We start from the raw sequence: 20,015 nt of genomic DNA on the forward strand, positions 1-20,015 counted from the left end.
TTGGTTTTTGTTCTGGATTTTCTCTCCATATGTCGATATGCCCGTTTTTACAGGTTACTAGATCTCGTTTCTTAGGTGCAAAACATTCTGGGAAGGTAAAGTGGCATCTGTTTGTTGACGGTTTTTCCTAGTTACGGACGGGTTTTCAATCTAGTGTGCATTATAAATTGGATCTTGAATTCGATCTCTCCCTATCTCGATGATCCCTTCAATATCGAGATGTAGAGAGTCAACTGTACAACTTTGCTAAAGACATCTACCCTCTAATAAATTAATTTGGGTAAATATTTTTTGCTCGGATTCACCCTACAGTTTTACCATACAGTGAATATGCATAAAAACAGAGAAGATTTTTATGATCATATCTTCCAAAGACACCAATATGCTAAAATGTCATTTAATGGCTGTGGCTCTTAGAGGTTTTGGTCGTCTTTTTTTAGAATGGTCCCACTGCGGGACGTGGATTTGGCTAGGGACTTAAAACGTCAAAAACGCAGTAGGCAGGACAAAGTATTGTGGGGCCAGCTAGTGGTATTCTTTATTACACCACCGAACCTAACCTCAAAATGACTGACAATTCCCAGGTCATTTTGACAGATGTAATATGAGCATGAAAAGGACGACAACAAGATCGACAAAGTAGTATATACGATCCATCTTTTTCGTGCATGTGTGTAGTCTGTCAAAATTACCTGAGCAGTGTCAAACATTTTCATGCCTAGCTTTGTTGGTGTAAAAAAGAATATGAAAAACTTGTGCAACTAGACTAGTTCTACAAGAAAGTCACGCAAAAATCACTCTCACTGTAAATATTTAAGGTAAATGTCATCGACCATCTCCAAAAAATGCCAACTGACATTCATGGGTCATTACCAAGATTTGGGAGGAGGAAGTATTACCGGAGGAATGGATGGAAGGTATCGTGTGTCCCATCTACAAAAAGGGCGACAAGTTGGATTGCGGGAACTACCGCGCGATCACACTACTGAGCGCTGCCTACAAGATACTCTCTCAAATTTTATGACGCCGTCTATCACCGATTGCAAGAGAGTTCGTGGGGCAATATCAGGCTGGATTTATGGGTGAACGCGCTACAACGGACCAGATGTTCGCCATCCGCCAGGTGTTGCAGAAATGCCGCGAATACAACGTGCCCACACATCACTTGTTCATCGATTTCAAATCGGCGTATGATACAATCAATCGAGAACAGCTATGGCAGATTATGCACGAATACGGATTCCCGGATAAACTGATACGGTTGATCAAGGCGACGATGGATCGAGTGATGTGCGTAGTTCGAGTATCAGGGACACTCTCGAGTCCCTTCGAATCTCGCAGAGGGTTACGGCAAGGTGATGGTCTTTCGTGCTTGCTATTCAACATTGCTTTGGAGGGTGTAATAAGAAGAGCGGGGATAAACACGAGTGGGACGATTTTCACGAAGTCCGTTCAGCTGCTTGGCTTCGCCGATGATATTGATATTATTGCTCGTAAATTTGAGACGATGGCGGAAACGTACATCCGACTAAAGAGTGAAGCCAGGCGAATCGGATTAGTCATTAATGTGTCGAAGACAAAGTACATGATGGCAAAGGGCTCCAGGGAGGAATCACCGCGCCCGCCACCCCGAATTCACATCGACGGTGATGAAATCGAGGCGGTTGAAGAATTCGTGTACTTGGGCTCACTGGTGACCGACGACAACGACACCAGCAGAGAAATTCACAGGCGCATTGTGGCAGGAAATCGTGCCTACTTTGGACTCCGCAGAACTCTACGATCGAATAAAGTTCGCCGTAACACGAAGTTAACCATCTACAAAACGTTGATTAGACCGGTCGTCCTCTATGGGCACGAAACATGGACCCTACGTGCAGAGGACCAACGCGCCCTTGGAGTTTTCGAACGGAAGGTGTTGCGTACCATCTACGGCGGAGTGCAGATGGAAGACGGGACTTGGAGAAGGCGAATGAACCACGAGCTGCATCAGCTGCTAAGAGAACCAGCCATCGTCCATACCACGAAAATCGGGAGGCTACGGTGGGTGGGTCACGTCATCAGGATGTCGGATAACAACCCGACTAAAATGGTTCTCGAGAGTCATCCGACCCGTACAAGACGTGGAGCGCAGCGAGCTAGGTGGGTCGACCAAGTGGAGGACGATCTGTGGACCCTACGCAGAGTGCGGAACTGGAGACAAACAGCCATGGACCGAGTGGAATGGAGGCGGTTACTATGTACAGCAGAGGCCACCCCGGCCTTAGCCTGACCGGTAAGGTAAGTAAGACATTCATGATGAAGATAAATTGGCATTTTTACAAGGTATTGACTTTTACCTTGAATATAAAAGATGGAGAAGAGTCTAATTTATCTATGCAATGGCAATAATGATTGTTGGGAAGTATTATGCTGATGCAGCTAGATGGTAAATTTGAAATATTTCTATCTACGATTGCCTAACGCAACACGCTCTCTTGACAGCGGTAGTGTTTTCAACATATTTTGAATTGAATCCTCAGAATTTAAAGGAAATTTGTTCTAACTTAGATGTTTGCCCTCTGTGAATACAACGTCATTTGGATTCTTATGGTGATTTGGTCAAAATTAAAATTCCTAGTGCATTGGGGTCTTTTTGATCAATTAGACACACTAATCATGCTTTTATTTCGTAATGGAGCAAGATACAGCTCTGAAGTAGGGTAACTTATGTATCAGAGTTGGCCTCAAATCCTTCCTCAACAAATTGAATTATATGAAGCTTCAGGCAAATTGGCCTACCTAAACCACAATGACAAAGAGAATAAACTTGCCGATAATTCCCAAAGTCACCCAATGCTGTATTTTCCTAACTTTCGATAAGAAAAAAAAAATCGTACTAAGAAAGACCCTTAGACGAAAGATATGGGTTTCTAAAATCACTGTTGATGACCTATACCTGAATACAGGGACATTTGGAAATTATTCCTGAACAAACCGGATATACGTATTTTTTGTTATATCCCCATAATAGGTAGAGCATATTCCGAATTCACACCTATGTAAATATAATCCAATGGCTTAATTAAAATAAATTTTGATATGGTTTCACACCAGCATCAAGCCATAGACCACCAGATGTACAGACCAGGTATTCGAGTACTCCGTAGCTGGTTCTGGTAGGCCATGGAGGAGTTACTACTAAAACATTTTGCAATGCTATCGTTCGAAAGCTCGAAATACGTTATTTTTATCAAACTTGACATGCACACTGAGCCGTGGCCCAAAATTGGAAGCTTAAGCAATGAGTGTACTTCAACATATGAAATATGAGCGGCTCTCAAACCTCTCGGACACGAAACTTGGAAAATGTGTTCCAATATTGGCACGCTAAACTGTTTACTACTGATTCCGAATTAGATTTCAAAAATTGTGTATTAAGGACAAACGTCTTGAAATCCCGCTTCACCAGTGCATAAGAACTTCAGGTGCACAAATCTCCAGAATCAAGCTTCAGATGTGCATTTTTTATTTCGTCCTTTCTCACTTGTAATATGCTTAAAATAAGAAGATCAGATGCGTTTGCTTTATTTACGAAGAGATTTGTGCTCAAAATCGTGAGTAAGTGTTCAAGTAGGCCTTTTCGGGATTCTAACTAGTTGTTACAAGTTTTATTTTTGTGTTACGTGTTCTATTTTAACCTGTTAATATTTCCCTAAGAGAAATGCACATCTATAGTGCTCTGGAGTAATAGAGCATTTTGAGATATCATCTGTCTCTTATCGAAGGCCTACATTTCGGGCTCTGAAATTAACTAGAAGACTTCCCTAATAGAGACCAACAACATTAATGAAACCTCGTCATCCTGACATCGGAAATTGTTATCCACTAGGGTAACAGGGCAAATTATATGTTTTATGTTGTGTTTGCCCATTTGTGAGGTCCTAATTTATTACGCATTTGTAGTGTTCCACTACAATATGTTCTGTTTCAATATACATTTGTAGTGCTTCATTTATTTTTTCGTAATATAGTTTGCCCTTAAGTTGAAAATAATGAAATAAAGTTTCGGTAATTGCCTATAAAACCCTGAAAGCAGGCAATTTCTCTTAAAAACACCTATCACTTCGAAAAAAAATCTTTTTGGAATAAAAATATTATGTATTAACCTATTAACCTCAGTTACACCTCAATAATACGATCAGAAAACCTGTAATGAATTATTAGAACAGTTGGTGAGTCATCGAATATGCAGGGCTTTGATATTGGAGGCGGTAGTGTGAGAAACAGTTTGTCATGATAGAGATTTGTAATTTCTACGAATAAATCGTATTTTTTCCAAGAAAAATCTGGATTGGTTAGCAGATAAATTATAACAAAATCATCAACAAAGACCATACAGTTGAATTGCGATGGTAGTTCAACTATTGAAATAATATTGTGTACGGCAACGCAGGTTTTTTAGTAGCACACAGGTCAACGTCAAGTTATTCTAGCAATGGGTTGGATTCAGTGTCTCAAACTTCACGCAAACCGTCAAAAATTGTAGTAAATTCGAGAAATTTTAGAAAAAAAAATCATTAGATAAGTTTCTGGAGTATTCGCAAGGAAAAATTTCAAAAATTGCTGGAAAAATCTCTTGAGAAAGAGACATTCAACCATCACTGCAGAAACTTTGAAGGAGGAATTCCTGGAGATATTCTTCGAGAGTTTCTTAGAGGCAATCCTGGAGAAATCCCAAAAAGATTTACCCAGGAATTCCTTGGAAAAATGTTTGAATTCATAAGCAGATATTCCTGGAAAGAGCCCCTGAGCAATTTCCTGACGAAATCTCAAGAAATTCCTGGAAGAATCGCTCGATGTATTTAGTTAGAATCAAGAAGGAATCTTTAGAAGAATTCCCGGAGGAATCCCTGGAGATATTTTGAAAGGGTCTTCTCTGAGTGAAATCCACAAAAATCGAAGGAGAAATATCTAAATATCCCTGGGATTTGGAAATCCCTGGAAAAAATGCTGGAGAAATTGCTTAAGAAATCCTTGGAAATTTGTTAAGCGAGTTCTTGGAGAAATTCAATAAGAAATCATTGGAAAAAAAAAATTCAGAAGATTTCTCAAGACCCATTCTGGAAGGAATCCCTTACGTAGGATTTCCTTACGTAATTCAGAGAAACCTGGAGGAATCCTTGGAAAAAAATGTTGAAGGAACCCCTAGAAGAATTTCAGGAGAAAATCTCGGAAATAAAACTCCCGAAACAATCCCGAAGGAATTCCTGGAGGAATTCCGGGAGAAATTCCTGAAAGAATCCTGAGAGAAATGCTTGAAGGAATCCAAACAGGAATTCGTGAGGGAATCCCGAAAGGAATTACTGACGAATTCATGGGAGAAATTCCTGATCACATCTCAGAGGTAATTCCTGGAAGAATCTCAGAAGAAATTCCTGAAAAAAAAATCCAATAGGTGATTCGTAATGGAATTACTGAAGGAAAGTCGAGTGAAATTTTGAAAAAAAAAAATACCAAGAAACAATGCTGAACGAATTCAGGAAAGTAATTCTGATAAAATACAGGGAGGAATTCCAAAAAGAATCTCGGGCGCAATTCCTGAAGAACTCCAGATAGGAATTCGTGATGGAATTTCGGACGGAATTCTTAAAAAATCCCACGGACACTTCCTGATGGGAACCCGGGAGGAACTCCTGATAAAATCCCGGAAGGTATGCCTGAAGAAATCTCGGCCGAAATTCCTGATAAAATCTTGGGAGGAGTTTATGTGGGAATCTCTGGAAAAATTGCTAAAGGAATTCCCTGGAGGGCATCCCTGGAGAAAAACCTGAAGGAATGCCACAAAGAGTTTCTTTAGTTATCACTTTAGGAATTCTTGAAGGATCCCCTGAAGGAAATCATGGAGGAATCCTTAGAGAAATTACTGTTAGAAACCCTGGATGAATTCCTGTAAAAAATCTTTGGAGAAGATCCTGAAGGAATTCCGTGATGTGTTCCTGAAGGAATCCCTGCAGAATATTCGGAGAGTATGCTTGAAGGATTTCCTGATGAAATCTTGGGAAATAATGCTAAAATATTCTTTGGAAGAATTCCTGAAAAATTCCTCGGTGAAATCCCTGAAGAAATTTCGGAAGGAATTCCTGAAAGAATTCTTAAAATCATCTCAGGAAGATTTTCGGAAAGAATTTCTGCATAAATTTCTGGAGAGATTCAGAAAGAAGCCCCAGATGGAATCCCTAAAACAATCCCAGGAGAAATTCCTGAAAAGATCCCACAATAAATTTCTGAAGAATTCCCAGGAGAAATTTCTGAAGCAATCCAGAGAATAATTCATATATGCATTTCTGCAGTATTTTTTGGATGAATTTCTGAAGCAATCAGTGGATAAAATCCTGATGGATTCATTAAATGAATTGCTGGATAAATTTTCGAAAAAAAAATCTTAAAGGGAAGCTTACAAAAATCCAACAAGAAACTTCAGATGGAATGTATATTGGAGAAAGCTTGAAGAAGAGTCTCTAGAGGAATCCCTAGTGAAATTATTGAAGAAATACATGGGATTAATAAACGAAAAAAATCAAAGACAGTGGTAGGTTAAACCAGTTCTTAATTCAAGACGCCAGTTTAACCGGTGCACTAACATCAACGAGAGCCATGTTTGTTGAAGACACCAACCAACAGAGGAAAATTTTGGGTGCATCTTTCATAATTCAGTTTTTACATAGAAACAGGCAGACGGTAATCTTTTCCATACAAATGACATCGAAAATATTTGCCGACATAAATAGAACAAAATCAAATTGATTCCGCACTCACACCGATCCTCCATGCGCCACGCCCTATATCAGATCGATAACCAAAATAGTAGGGCACACAAGTTTTCATTATTATGATCTTCGAGCAGTAACCACTGAAGGATGTGAACCCAGAACAAATGCTAAAGAAGTTTCATGACTACGTGTAAGAAGAACTAATGCAAAAATGTCTTAGGAACGGTTTTACATTTGTGATTCTATCACACATGCAAAACCATTCCTGTACCAGTTCTGAAACCACTCTAATTTGGGCAACAACTTTTTGATTCACTTGAAGTGCAAATTTTCGGTAATACCAATCCGTGTGGTCAAATTATGAAATTCAAATAACTCAACGTACATATGTACAGATGGGTAAATTATTGGTTAAATTGGGAAAAAATCCACAGCTCAGGTGAGATTTGAACTCACGACCCTTATTCGCTAGACAAGTGCTTTACCAACTAAGCTACCGAGCCAATTAATGACCCGGCAACTTAGTTGTCATAAGGTTCAATTCTAATCTCATCGATCTATATCATCTTCCCCTAAACCGCAAATATAACCATCTCTGTTGTACATATGTACGAAGAGCGAAAGCGATTTGTTTATTGTTTGAAACTGTTTGCCTATCGTACAGGCAACGCTTCCTCAACCACTTGTAGAGGAAGAACAATGCTACCTGGAAGGCGATCAAACGCGTCGTTCGCATTCTATTTGATACGACGGGTAACTACGTAGAGGTAGATGCTCGAAAACGACTCACTTGAAGTGCAAATTTTCGGTAATACCAATCCGTGTGGTCAAATTATGAAATTCAAATAACTCAACGTACATATGTACAGATGGGTAAATTATTGGTTAAATTGGGAAAAAATCCACAGCTCAGGTGAGCTGTGGTGACAACTAAGTTGCCGGGTCATTAATTGGCTCGGTAGCTTAGTTGGTAAAGCACTTGTCTAGCGAATAAGGGTCGTAAGTTCAAATCTCACCTGAGCTGTGGATTTTTTCCCAATTTAACCAATAATTTACCCATCTGTACATATGTACGTTGAGTTATTTGAATTTCATAACTTTTTGATGTATGTATTCATACCTAATTTGAGATATTTTGCTATTCAACAAATCAAAGAAAATAAAAAAAAAACTCAAATCATTATTGCTTAAAATCCACAAATTTTGAGACACATACGATGCGAGGGTATTTGGTATTTGCGAAGGTAACGGTGAAATGGTGAAGGAGCAAAGTTATAACTATGGAAGTACTCTTAGATTTAGAACCCTTTAGTATGGAGTCCTAGTTTGAAAATCTTGCCACAAAGAAGAATGCATAAGTTTGACTACTGCGTTCCTTTTTCCACCTCCTAATAACAATTTATTGCATGACAAACAAGAACAGGAACCTTGCATTACGCCAGTCATTGAATAACTGGTAAAGAGCTCTAACGTTATCTATATTACATATTTACCACTTTCAATTGCAGGTATTACCTTAAGCTTGCGTGATGATTAATGTGAAATCAAAGAAAGCGGTAGGTGGAACCAGTTCTCTAAATTTAGGTCGTCAGTTTTACTGTATCACGTCTTTGATCTTCTTTAATCCTGGTTTAAAAACAGTCAGCATTGGAAAATTACATGCGTTTCTCACTGTTTTAGTTTTCAAATAATTAGATAGTGGCGAACGTCAGTCGTACCCAAACAAACCAAGTAGAACATATTTGCTCTGCGATATTAAAACTAAAACACATCGATTCCGTACTTACCGATCTTCCATGCGTGGCCGGCGTCCCTGCACGGCGTACACCGCGGTGGTCCCGCGTTTGTCCTCCCAGCTGTGCTTCTCGGCCGCGGACGTCAGCAGGGCCAACTTGCCCGTGCGGGTCCCCTTGCTGAGGCCGAAGCTGCTGCTGATTTTCCCGATGAATCCTCTGCTCCATACTTCGCTCGCTTGAAGATAGAGCACAAAGACGAAAATCAACAACCCGGCAATCAGAACCTCCGGCTTGAGCAGATAGACGCGCATCACTTTCCACACGTAACCGACCGAACTGTTGAGCGGCGATACGCCGACTGCGAACTTGGACAGGAGCTTCATGTGCGATTTGAAGAACGTTTGATAGAGGATCTTATCTTCCAGCTCGTCTTCCATTCCCCGGTGCCGCCGGCGACGATAGTGACCACCACCGTTGCGTTGCCGCCCCTGTTCTCATTCACTGCTACGTACTGTAGGCAACTGTGGCTGGCGCGGCTAGCAGGGGTAGGGGTTCTAGGGAAAGGCTACACCGAAGAACTAAAAGTGGACAAGGAAAATGCTTTGTTTATTCCGCGTCTTGGAAGATGTAACTTAACAGACGCAGCTGTTTAAGAGGGCCTTGAACTAGGTCAGCAGGTTGGGGGTATATTTCGCAGCACTTTGGGTTAAACTCGGGTACTATTGATTCAAGTGTCCTAACTGAAGTCGCACAGCGTAAAATGTGCATCTTCAGTGAAAGAAAAAAGTTCTGCAGACGCAACAGAGCACGTCGTGCGGCAGTGGTTTCCACACGTTTTGAATTTGCGGTCTGACGCAAGCTAATATTTCATAGTAAAGAAATTACGAGGAAGCATACACTGTGCTGCATAATTGATCGGACAATAGTTATTTATGTAACGAGTTGCAAAAAGTTGAATTTTTCAGCACGAGTCGTACATTTATCCAACGAGGCTTGCCGAGTTGGATAAATACGAAGAGTGCTGAAAAAATCGAGTTTTGCAACAAATTCCATACAAAATTTTATGCAATGATTTTTTTCATAGTGCAACCCATTTGAGTTGCATAATGTTCATAACTTAAATGAGTTGCATTATGAACATTATACAACTATTTTTCATTATGCAACTCATTTCAGTTGCATAATGAGCCAGTTCGGAAAAATTGGCCATTATGATATCAAAATGAGTTATATAAAATGTTAATTATGATACTGAATTGCATAAACGCTATTTTTCATACAAATTGGCCAAGTTTGAGATGCTGTATCTATGTTTGTGTTGATGAATTTAGCTCAATTTTTGACACGGAACTATCAATATGCTGAATTTGACGTACACGACGTACAAAATGTTTTCGTTCACAGATTTGGGTGTGGCAAGGTGTTCAAAATGTGCAAAAGTGATCGGACAGCGGTGCGGTACCCCTTTGATTTACACCCGTGCCGCTGAGGATTGACTCATCTTATTTTCCAGATCTTCTCTGCTATCACATTCGTATATATGTAGCGCAACAAAAACTTCATTTGATACTTTTTTACAAGCACGCTACATATTTCTTTAGAAAATAATGGATCAAACTTGTTTTTCTTCGAAACCGTCATTACATGCAGCACTGTCTCCTAACACTCTATCTGACAGTTTTGCGCCACGTTTCTCATCGTCTGACTAGACTAAACAGAATCCGTATCACGAACTTTTGATCGACTTATTCCATGGATTTTAAGCTCTGATTGAGGACTGATTCCCAAAGATGTGAGAAAAATACTTTATGACGCCAACCAGCAAAAAACCTAGATGTTGTGACTCCATATTCCATAAATAGACGGTACCCTTAAGAGGATACTCAGAGCTCTAGAAAAGACACGAGACATCTAAGCTTCTCAACAATTGTTATACGAGAAATATATCAGATGTTTATAAACCACGAAACAGAACGATCTTTTTTATCCGTATTAACAAGCTTTTTAGCCTTAGGCTAGTTCATCTCGGGACCCACGCTTTACTTCCCTTCCGAAGTAAGAACTTACGTTTTGTGAGTTTGTTGGGAGCGGATCCCAGGTCCACGACGTGATAGAGAACGGTCTTATTTCTTCTTCTTCTTCTTCTTCTTCTTCTTCTTCTTCTTCTTCTTCTTCTTCTTCTTCTTCTTGGCATAATGTCCCCACTGTAGTGAACTGGGACAAAGCCTGCTTCTCAGCTTAGTGTTATATGAGCACACAGTTATTACCTCAGGAATTGAACCCCTCAGCATGATCATGCTGAACACCATGCCCTTACAGCTGTGGCTGTATATGCTCTGAAGTTTGGCCCCGCTTTCCTTCCCATATTAAGGGTCCGGGATCATTTGGGCAGGAGCACCTATTTTGGCCACTTGCCGCTATAACTCAGTCAATTTCAAACAAGTCAATCGAATTTTTGAACATGGCTAGAAGATCCCTAGGTCCAAAGCCCATGCGCCGACGTCGTAAAACTCGGTGTAGTCTTCCTGACTAAATTATATCAGCTTGATGATGGCCTGTTAAGCCATCTTCTTGAGGAACATAACCTCGTTTACCACCTCGGACCTCCAATGGAACGTATCCGACTGCACCAAATTTAGCAAATGTAAGAGTATGTCAGCACGGTTTCAAATGAAACGCTTGGAAAAGTTAACAAATCCCTCTACTCTTAGTCTTAGGCGAGATGTTTTTTATCGACTCGACGTTTCGGCATAGAAATAGTGATATTATCCAGCTTTTTACGCTATGATGAGGGGTGATTCAATTTTGACAATTCTTGCCGACAGCCCTTGCAGCATCAGACCTCATCAGAGCAGCCGAGAATTTCAGTTCAACTAAAGCAAAATGTCAAACATTTTCACTTTGTATTTTCAAGTTTTTGTATATGAATTAAATTAAAACTTTTTCTATAATTTTAGGTTTGTGACGGCCGCCACCATTTGTAAAACTGCAGCAAATAGAACATGCTGAGGATTCGCTGAGGAAGGAAATCACTAGCTGACGGCGAATCACCAATTGATTTGGTTTTAATGGCTGCAACTACATTCATCCACTACAAACCCAACCCGCTCCGCGATGAAAATTTCCCTGCACATAAATAACAACTCACTCTGTGCTAGTGCCAACCTAGCCAACTCCTTGGCCGATTATTATCAATTCATTGTGTCGTCCTCGTTAAATATTATTCTGCGCGAATTCGCATTCAATACAAGATCTAAGCATTTTGTAGTAGACTCCTGGAACGAGTTTTGTAGGTGCAATGGGCGGAAGATAGATTTTAGGTTGTGTGATAGAATTAACCACATTCAAAAAATAAACGGCAACTAAAAATGATCATTCTTTATCATAGCTTCCCTCCATATGACGCATTTAAAATAAATTTTCAAAATTCATCGTGTGCATCATTCATCATTATGTGTAACGTTATCCGTCTCGCAACTTCACTGTTCCAAAATGTCATTAGACAACTCAATGTATCTAATTCCGAACTCTTTCGACTGGGAGTCTCAGGCATTGGCAAAAAAACTAGGACAAGTTTAGCTATTCAAGGATTTTAAGAAAAAACTTCAATATTTTTGAAATGTAGGAAAGTTTATACTGCTGAGCGGATCGTATTTGTTGGGTTTGAAGTCGATTGAAGACGTTGCCGCTTCAAAATTATATGGTTTTTCGACGTAAACTCTTTATTATCTCTCTCTGCATGTTCTATTCCATATTTAGCGGATTTGCAAATGCTGGCGTTCATTAGAAACCTAAAACTAAAGGAAAAGTTTTTTATTATTTTATATAGAAATATCCAAACCAGTTGCATTTTTGGCAACGATAACAATGGTTGCAATGGTAACATAACTAGGTGAAAATTTTTGACAGTTCCAAGAGCAGTGAACTGAAATTTTTAGCTACTTTGATGCTGCAAGGGCTGTCGGCAAGATTCGTCAAAAACGTATCACCCCTCATCGTAGCGTAAAAAGCTGGATAGATTTTGTCTAACTGAAGAAGACACTATCCTCGTGTCGAAAACGTAGGGCGAATAAAAAACAGCTCAGTTTTAAAAGGCGTAGACTGCGCAGCCGTTATTATGGTCAACCATACAGTCGCCTTTCATCAGCAATTAACTAGTCATTGAAAACTTTTAATCTCTTTCTGAGATAGAGGAGTTTTGAAGTCTCGCACAGCACTTAATATCTCATCCTCAAAGTCGAACGGATTCATTTTTGCTCTACTCAGGTATAATAAAATATCGTAGAGGAGACGGATAACCTTAGAGACCGATATATTTTTCTTGAGCTGAATACCGATGGGGTGACTTGTATTTGGCTGCTCTGGTTTTTCTCGCTGATGTTTGCCGCCTTCTGCTCTTCTTCGCTGTTCCCTTCCGAATTATTCGCTGCTTTAGTTCCAAGTTCTGCAACGAACGTTTTTTTTTACAGCTGGATCTTCTAGTCGGCGTATATTAAATCGCCATCCCACAGAAAGATCAGAGCAATGCGTAGCGGAATCTTAGAGATAATCAAACGAGTTATCAGAGCTACGTTTGATCCGGCCATCAAAACGAATCTGTCATATTCGGCTGATGCAGGTGTCATATCCATTCTGTGAACGCACTCCAACTACTGAGAGAGTAGTTCTGATGTGATCTGCAAATACAATAATAAAGTTCAGTAGATTTGCAGCTGCCAACCAAACCACTATGGCTTTTCATTTCGTTGCGTACTTCATCCTCTGTTGTTCTCTCACCGCAATTCGATTTGGGAGTTGTTACAGCAGCTAAGGTCGATTTAGTTTTCCGTATGCCCATCACGACCCATCCACGTGTTCAATTGATCCCTATCACTAGGATTTTGTTAACACAAAACTTTGCAAATAGCTCATCGTTTTCGCTTATCGCCATGATGTCCTATGGCACGTTCCTTAGTCCGTGTTTTCGGAGTCGATCTTCGCGATAATATCGCCATTGCAGATCCTGACGTCACCCTTTTGAACGATAGTCAGTTCATTGTAGAAGTTATTCTTATGTTGCAGCTGGACAGCGTCAGTCTACGCATAACTTTGGATTATCATCAGCTTACGAAGCCTTGAAATTCATTGATTTGCTCTAAGATGATACAGAGCGTGACCAAATGGTCCACACAGGATCATCCGGAACGAAATCCTACTTGCTGTCGTCAGAGAGTTGTGAAAATTTCCTCCTGGATCCGGATGCCCTGCCAATTATCGCATACAGTCAGATCACCCCTTTTGGGTTCTTTTACTAAAAAACCTTGCATCCGTTCGGCCGGAAATGTTGCGGTTTCCCATATGTCGCAGAATAATTGATCCAGCACTTGTTGAGAATCTGAACTTCAGATACCACGGGGTCAGCTTTTAGCATATTGACTGATCGACTCCGGGGCTCTATTCGATTCTATACTACGGATAACTGGTTGTACCTCCTGCAATGATGAAGCTTCGGTGTTGACATGAGTAATGCATCGAATCCTTGGCAGACCATCTCCAGATGTTGATGGTATGACCGATACTTGAAAAATGTTTCAAAAGTGCTCGAACCAGCATTCCAGCTAGTCGGCCGGGTCAATTAGTAGCTGCATAGACGTGTCTTTCACGATCATCGTAACGTTCATCTTAGTATTTCTAAGACGACGTAAGGTATCATAGAGGAGAGGGGTTTCGTCAGTATTTTCGATTTTCTCGCGTTTGTCGACTGGATGCTCGCTCACGCTCTTCTGTTTCTGTCCCGTCTATATGAGCGATTCACTTCCTTCTCGAGAGCCAAATAGCGCTGACGGGTAATGGCTTTGGAGTCTCGTGTTTTCGCTCGCTCTTTTGTGGCTTTGGCATGTCCATGTGCAATCTGTGATCATCTGCTTCCTCTAAGTGCGTAAAGCTCACCTAAATTGTTCTCGCCGGTGGCGATGAAGGCGTTCTTGATGGCACTCAATTGATGTTCTGCGCTGCCATCTCCCAGGAATATCCACAGAATGGCTCTCCAACTACTCGACAAAGGACTTTTTCACTGAAGCGTCTTCGAGTTGGCTTGTGTTGAACCAGCGCCTCGATGGATCTTAGTAATGCGCAGCCGGATCTCGCCGATTAACAGATATGGACGACTTGATTTTCTGTGAGTTGATTGGAAATTATGCTTGTTAGTTCAGAAGGTACTCAAGTTTGTAAAGTGATTCTCCGCATTTAAAGTATTATGTACTGCGATTGCTTTAGTGTCTCTTAGATAACCCGAATCATTGCTCAACAAATTGTTTATCTGCTTACCAGCAAGAATGACATGTTAGAATAATATTGAGAAGTTAGTCATTTCTTTGAAATTAAGTTATCAAAGACGTAAATTTACATCATTTGATCTATAGATTTACATCTTTTCAGTCTGTAAATCTATATATGTCTGATTCAGGAAGCATACAATTATTTTATTCATGAACATCTAATTATTGGGTCTATCAGGATACATCAAAACAACATTTGCTTGAATATTGGCTTTGTTGACGTGTGTTTATCGGCATCGATTATTTTTGATTCGCCTTATAACACTGTCATTCTCAATCAGCTAAATCAATCGATCCGCGTCTATCAGGTTGGGAACCCTTGGCGTACCGTCGCATCATCGCCGTCGACCGCCGGCGATAAAGATCAGTGCGCTGCGATGCGCAAGATTCACATACGTGAACCAAATTTTCCTACATTTTCGAAAATAGACTTGATGAAGAAAAAAAAATGTCACACTCTGTCTACGGTAAGCAATATGTACCGACAACGGCGACAGCAACATCACTGGTAATTTCCCCTATGGGCAGAAGATGACGACGACGGATATGGGTGGAACCAGTTTGGTCGCTTCTTTGTGGTTACAACGCAAAAATGTGTACATCTCTTGTTCCACTAGAGTGGCCCCAGGTTGGATACTGAGACGAATCTACGCGCGATTTAGAAAATTAAGATTAGTTTTAATTGGGATGCTTTGTTAAGAACAAGAAAAAAAAACTATGAGAAAGTCTTTGATCTTTTGAACATGTTTCCAGAGAAAACTAATCATCTAACGAACATATTCGATTAACACCAGTGGAGAAGTAACTGAAAATAAAGCTAAGTTGAAAACCATAGTTTGTTAGTTCCGAAAATCTAACTTTCTCAGTCTTGGACTATTCAAAACGGTGTGTTTTATTTTACCTGACGTTTCACTATTTTATTCGGGCATTTTTAAAAAGGATTGCTGTCATTAATTATTTTTACCCGAATTGAGGGGGGGGGGGGTGGGTGTTTCTTGTATACATCTTTGAACATTAATTTAACAATGTTGGGACACTGGGATACAACAGCAATTATCAACGACGTGCACTACACTGGACGATAGACTGTATGAAGAACTCCATCTAAAAATCCATCCAGAAACATAACGTAATTGGCTCCGATTACGCCCACATATCATTCGAGCTTGGTATTCCATCACCTCTCAAGAAACAGGCAAACCTAACTTGGGACATCGATTATAGTGTCGGATTTGTTACAGCGACACCTAGTCAAAAACAAGAGGGCGATACTTTTTCCATACATTCCATCGATTGTTTCCATACAAAATTTTAAGCTCCTTACAAAAACACTTGAGAGGTATGAAATTCTAGACGTGTCCATTTTTGGGCCACTCTATTGTCCCACACACATACGGGTATGGTGCAGTATCAGCGGTGGAGCCCTCTAATCTGACCTGCTGCCAGTCTCCAAGGCCCGAATGCGGAAAAACAAACCTCACTGCTGCTGCTAGCTAACACAATCTGTCGAGGAAGTTTAGCTTCTCCCCGGTTAGATAGATGGCTTCGCTGCGTAAATCCCGGCGTGTCACGCAAGAGGATTCGCTCGCTCCGGTCGGTATTACAAAATCTTGAATCCACAAACCACCCGCACACGCGAACCCGCGGACGACTGCGCGACACACGGCACAGCGATGGCCGTAAAAATGATATTCCTCCGATCTGCTGCCCCAGCAGCGCACACACTATACACTGGTCGCGCGCGGTACGGATTTTTCTACACTACATTGCAGTCGTGCGAAGAGCTCGCTGACGGCAGAAGAGCGTCGATATGTGACGAAGGGCGGAGACACTGACAGCTGCGTCTTCCTCTGATGATGGTTCCGTCCGTCGTTTAGGTACCGTTTGTTGTGGGATTTGACGGCTGTTTGTATAATCACTCTCTTTCGAATAAGCTCAGAGTTCTCTCATAAAGAATTTTGTAGGCGATATTACAAATACTATCGCAATATTCATTGATTCTCACTAACAGCTTGCTACAAAGCCATCTGATTTGAGCATATTATTTTCAACCACTTTGTAAAGCAATGTTGGTGTAATGTAGCATATGCATACAAATGAAATCAGTGAGACTACAGAAACCTTATGACTTTGACGGCTGTTAGTGAGAAAAAATCCAATTGGAAACCAGAGCCGCATTAAGCGATTGAAATTTGATTCAAATCAGAATCGATAGAAAACATATTGCCAACAATATCAAGCAAAATTCAGTTGTCCGAATATAACTTGTATTAGAAGTTAATAGTTAACAAAAAAACAATATGCAATAATAAAAGTCTAAAACACAAAATATAGTTTAAAATGTATGTATGAAATCGTTCTAAAATATAATTAATTTTTCTCAAACTGCGTTTTAATTTCAAGTCAAATATTCATTGACCAACGTAACTGATTGTATTTGAAGGAGGCCTGTTCAAAATCGAAACTATGTGAAAGCTACGCATCTACAATACCTTAGGAGCAAACTGATGGAGACGCTTGGTTATTTATTTTTACCACCCGTGATTCAAACAACGAAACAGCATATCATTTGAGTCCGTCACAGCAACTCCTTGTTGAATGAATCTTATGGGAAAATTTGTTTATGGAAACCATTACTCAGGTAATAACACGAAAAAAAAATTTAACTTTCCTGAGCTGAGCTACCTTCTGAGCTACCTTCTGAGCTGGGTATAAAGAGCGATATTTTTACAGCGTGTTTACAAAATAAAGCCTCTCCCAAATCGACGCGACTGTCGCCGGCGACAGCGATATTTCAAGTGAGTAAAGATTTAAGCCATGCATCGCATTTTCAGGAGCACACCTTGGGAAAACCAGACATCGCCTTGCGCTGAAATTTTGAACAATTGTGTGTCACTGTACGAAATTAATCGATCAAATTTTCAGCGCGATTCGATGTTGGATTTTTGTAATTTGTGCTTTTGAAAATGCGAGGATCGGCTTCGAAGTACCTTCGCCTGTCGCGTGTAATAATAATATTTTATTTTTTTAATTTTTTTTATTTTTTTTTTTTATTTTTTTATTTTTTATTTTTATTATAATTAATTATATTATATTAATAAATCGCTTGGTTGGGGAGGGTAAAACAAATTTTTGAAATGACAAAAATTGCGTTTAAGAATGCAGTTCTACGCATTCAATAACAACGACATCTGTCATCTTACTCAAGTTGGATTTTACAAAGCTTCCGTACAAAACCGATGAGTTCTGTGATTTTTGCATAATTGTTCATATTGCATGTACAATAAAACCAACTAGATCTTTTATCGACCTACTCCCCTTTTATTTAAGTTTTCGCACTTGTAAAAACTTCTACGATCAGACTATCATCAGCGCTACGCTTGTTTCGCGTATCAAGAAAGCTTCAAGCTGAGAAAATACTCTTTCATTGCGTCCTCTTCACCCACATCTAATCACGAATGTACTTTTTCCTCAGCCAAGTGGACTCTTTTGAGTTCCGTTTTCCAATCTGTTATGAGCGCTGAATGACACAATGTACAAGGCTGATGGAATCGTCGAAGCAATAATGAACGAGTATCTTCATTCTAAATCGGTCGGGCGCGAATCCATCCGGTTTGAAACATTCATTTAGCGTTCATTGGGAGAATTCAATACTACGAGCATAATCAATGAATGCTTCGGTGGCGCAATTTGCGAAGTATTCGCGTTGCATTCGTTCTTGGCACGCCACCCGGTGCTCTTACTCACCAATGCACTGAGAAGTTGGTGTTCTGTTTCAATTTGACATCGCTGGCGTTTGAGAAGGTGAATGATTTCTCCCATGTTTGAGTTGCTCCTCAATTTTCGCCACATGGTCGATATTGTGGTAATGAAAAATGCCAAAAACCAAAATTTAAAAGCGGCTACCGATTACGTGCTGGAAATAAAATGAGGAAAACCGTCTGTTGACTTCAGTGTTTGGATTCTGAAGTGATAAATGAGCCACTCAGTAGTTTTTCTTCCCTTTTGTAGGCTCTGTCTCAATTACCATTCATGAATTTGTTCTCTCGTCGAGTTGCATGGCTCACGAAGGAATACAAAGAAGATACTCCGATATACAAATGCTGTGGCGAGGATCGGGCATCACTTTCACTTTCTAATACTCTGTCATCGTGATTTTGAAACAACGCTGAAAATACGTTATACCTATTTCTCATTATTTATGGCATTTTCGCTTTAAAAACGTAACGTATCATTTACTTTAATTATATTAATGATGTTGCAGATTGCATTGCCATAAAATCAAGAGTTATAACACTATTCTGGCAAAAAAATATTGCTGCCGAATGCTTTGCTTCATTAACGTTGTCGTGCACCCTTTCTCATGATGGCGCTCTCGTATCGAACCGGGAAAGAGAATGAGTAACATTTTGGAAAGTGTTCCCGAGCTCGTCGCTTCACGATTTGTTACATTCGTCGAGTGTAGCACAAGCTGAGTATAGGGAAGGTGGGGTAATATGCACCCCCTAAGCAAACGAGGCCCTATAACTAAGATTAAGATGATTTTATGGGTGTCTTGTGTTTTGCAAGTTAGTTTATTTATTTGACTAAGGTACGCAAACTTTTGATCCGCGTGATATAAATTTTACCGAATCAAATTAACATTTTAAAAAAGTGTTACATTTTCGGTGCTGAAAAACTGTCGGGGGCAAACGCACCTTGAGGTGGGGCAATACGACCTCTGGCATTTTCCGCTTTGAATTCTTATGAAATAGCAGGCGGCTCCATCTTACTATTACGGCAGCACAATGAAGGTGTAGGAAGTGCATGGTAGTTAATATGTTGATTCCATATAATCAGCGCTCAATTGCTTAAATTGCGTGCGCTTCAAATTAGACAATCTTTCCAAATGTGGAAAATCATCGTTTCCTACGCTTTTCATTCGAATATTATTTGTATTCTTGGGCTTGTCCGGCTCAATTTTACGTCTAGTTTGCTTGCATCTGATGGAACTTCACTTAAATAAAGAAATAGCGTGAGGGCGTTTTGCCCCGGGGGTGCGCATTACCCCAGGTTACCCTAGACCGCTCAGTGACTCGCGATAAAAATCCAAACTCTGGTTTATTTTTTCTGCTGTGTGCTTGGTATGAGATACCTGGGGCTTCAAAAAAATTTAACAGCACTACATTATTCAAGGTGGTTAACCGTTATGGGGGCATCCATTTAGTACG

General features: G+C 40.1%; 2 protein-coding genes across 2 annotated transcripts in view; both read right to left on the bottom strand.

Moving 5' to 3' along the window:
- Positions 1-16,684, bottom strand: part of LOC109419770 (protein phosphatase 1L) — a 40,272-nt gene extending 23,588 nt beyond the window's left edge. The window contains exons 1-2 of the mRNA XM_062850127.1: positions 16,282-16,684; positions 8,540-9,066 (exon numbers count right to left, since the gene is read on the bottom strand). Of these exons, the coding sequence (XP_062706111.1) occupies positions 8,540-8,925 (386 nt within the window). The 5' untranslated portion in view covers positions 8,926-9,066; positions 16,282-16,684. The remainder of the gene's footprint in view (positions 1-8,539; positions 9,067-16,281) is intronic.
- LOC109398247 (protein phosphatase 1L) overlaps positions 1-20,015 on the bottom strand; it is a 325,961-nt gene that overhangs the window by 23,588 nt on the left and 282,358 nt on the right. The gene's annotated exons all lie outside the window — the stretch shown is intronic.

The sequence above is a fragment of the Aedes albopictus genome, chromosome 2 (genome assembly GCF_035046485.1).
Source record: "Aedes albopictus strain Foshan chromosome 2, AalbF5, whole genome shotgun sequence".
Lineage (NCBI taxonomy): Eukaryota > Metazoa > Arthropoda > Insecta > Diptera > Culicidae > Aedes > Aedes albopictus.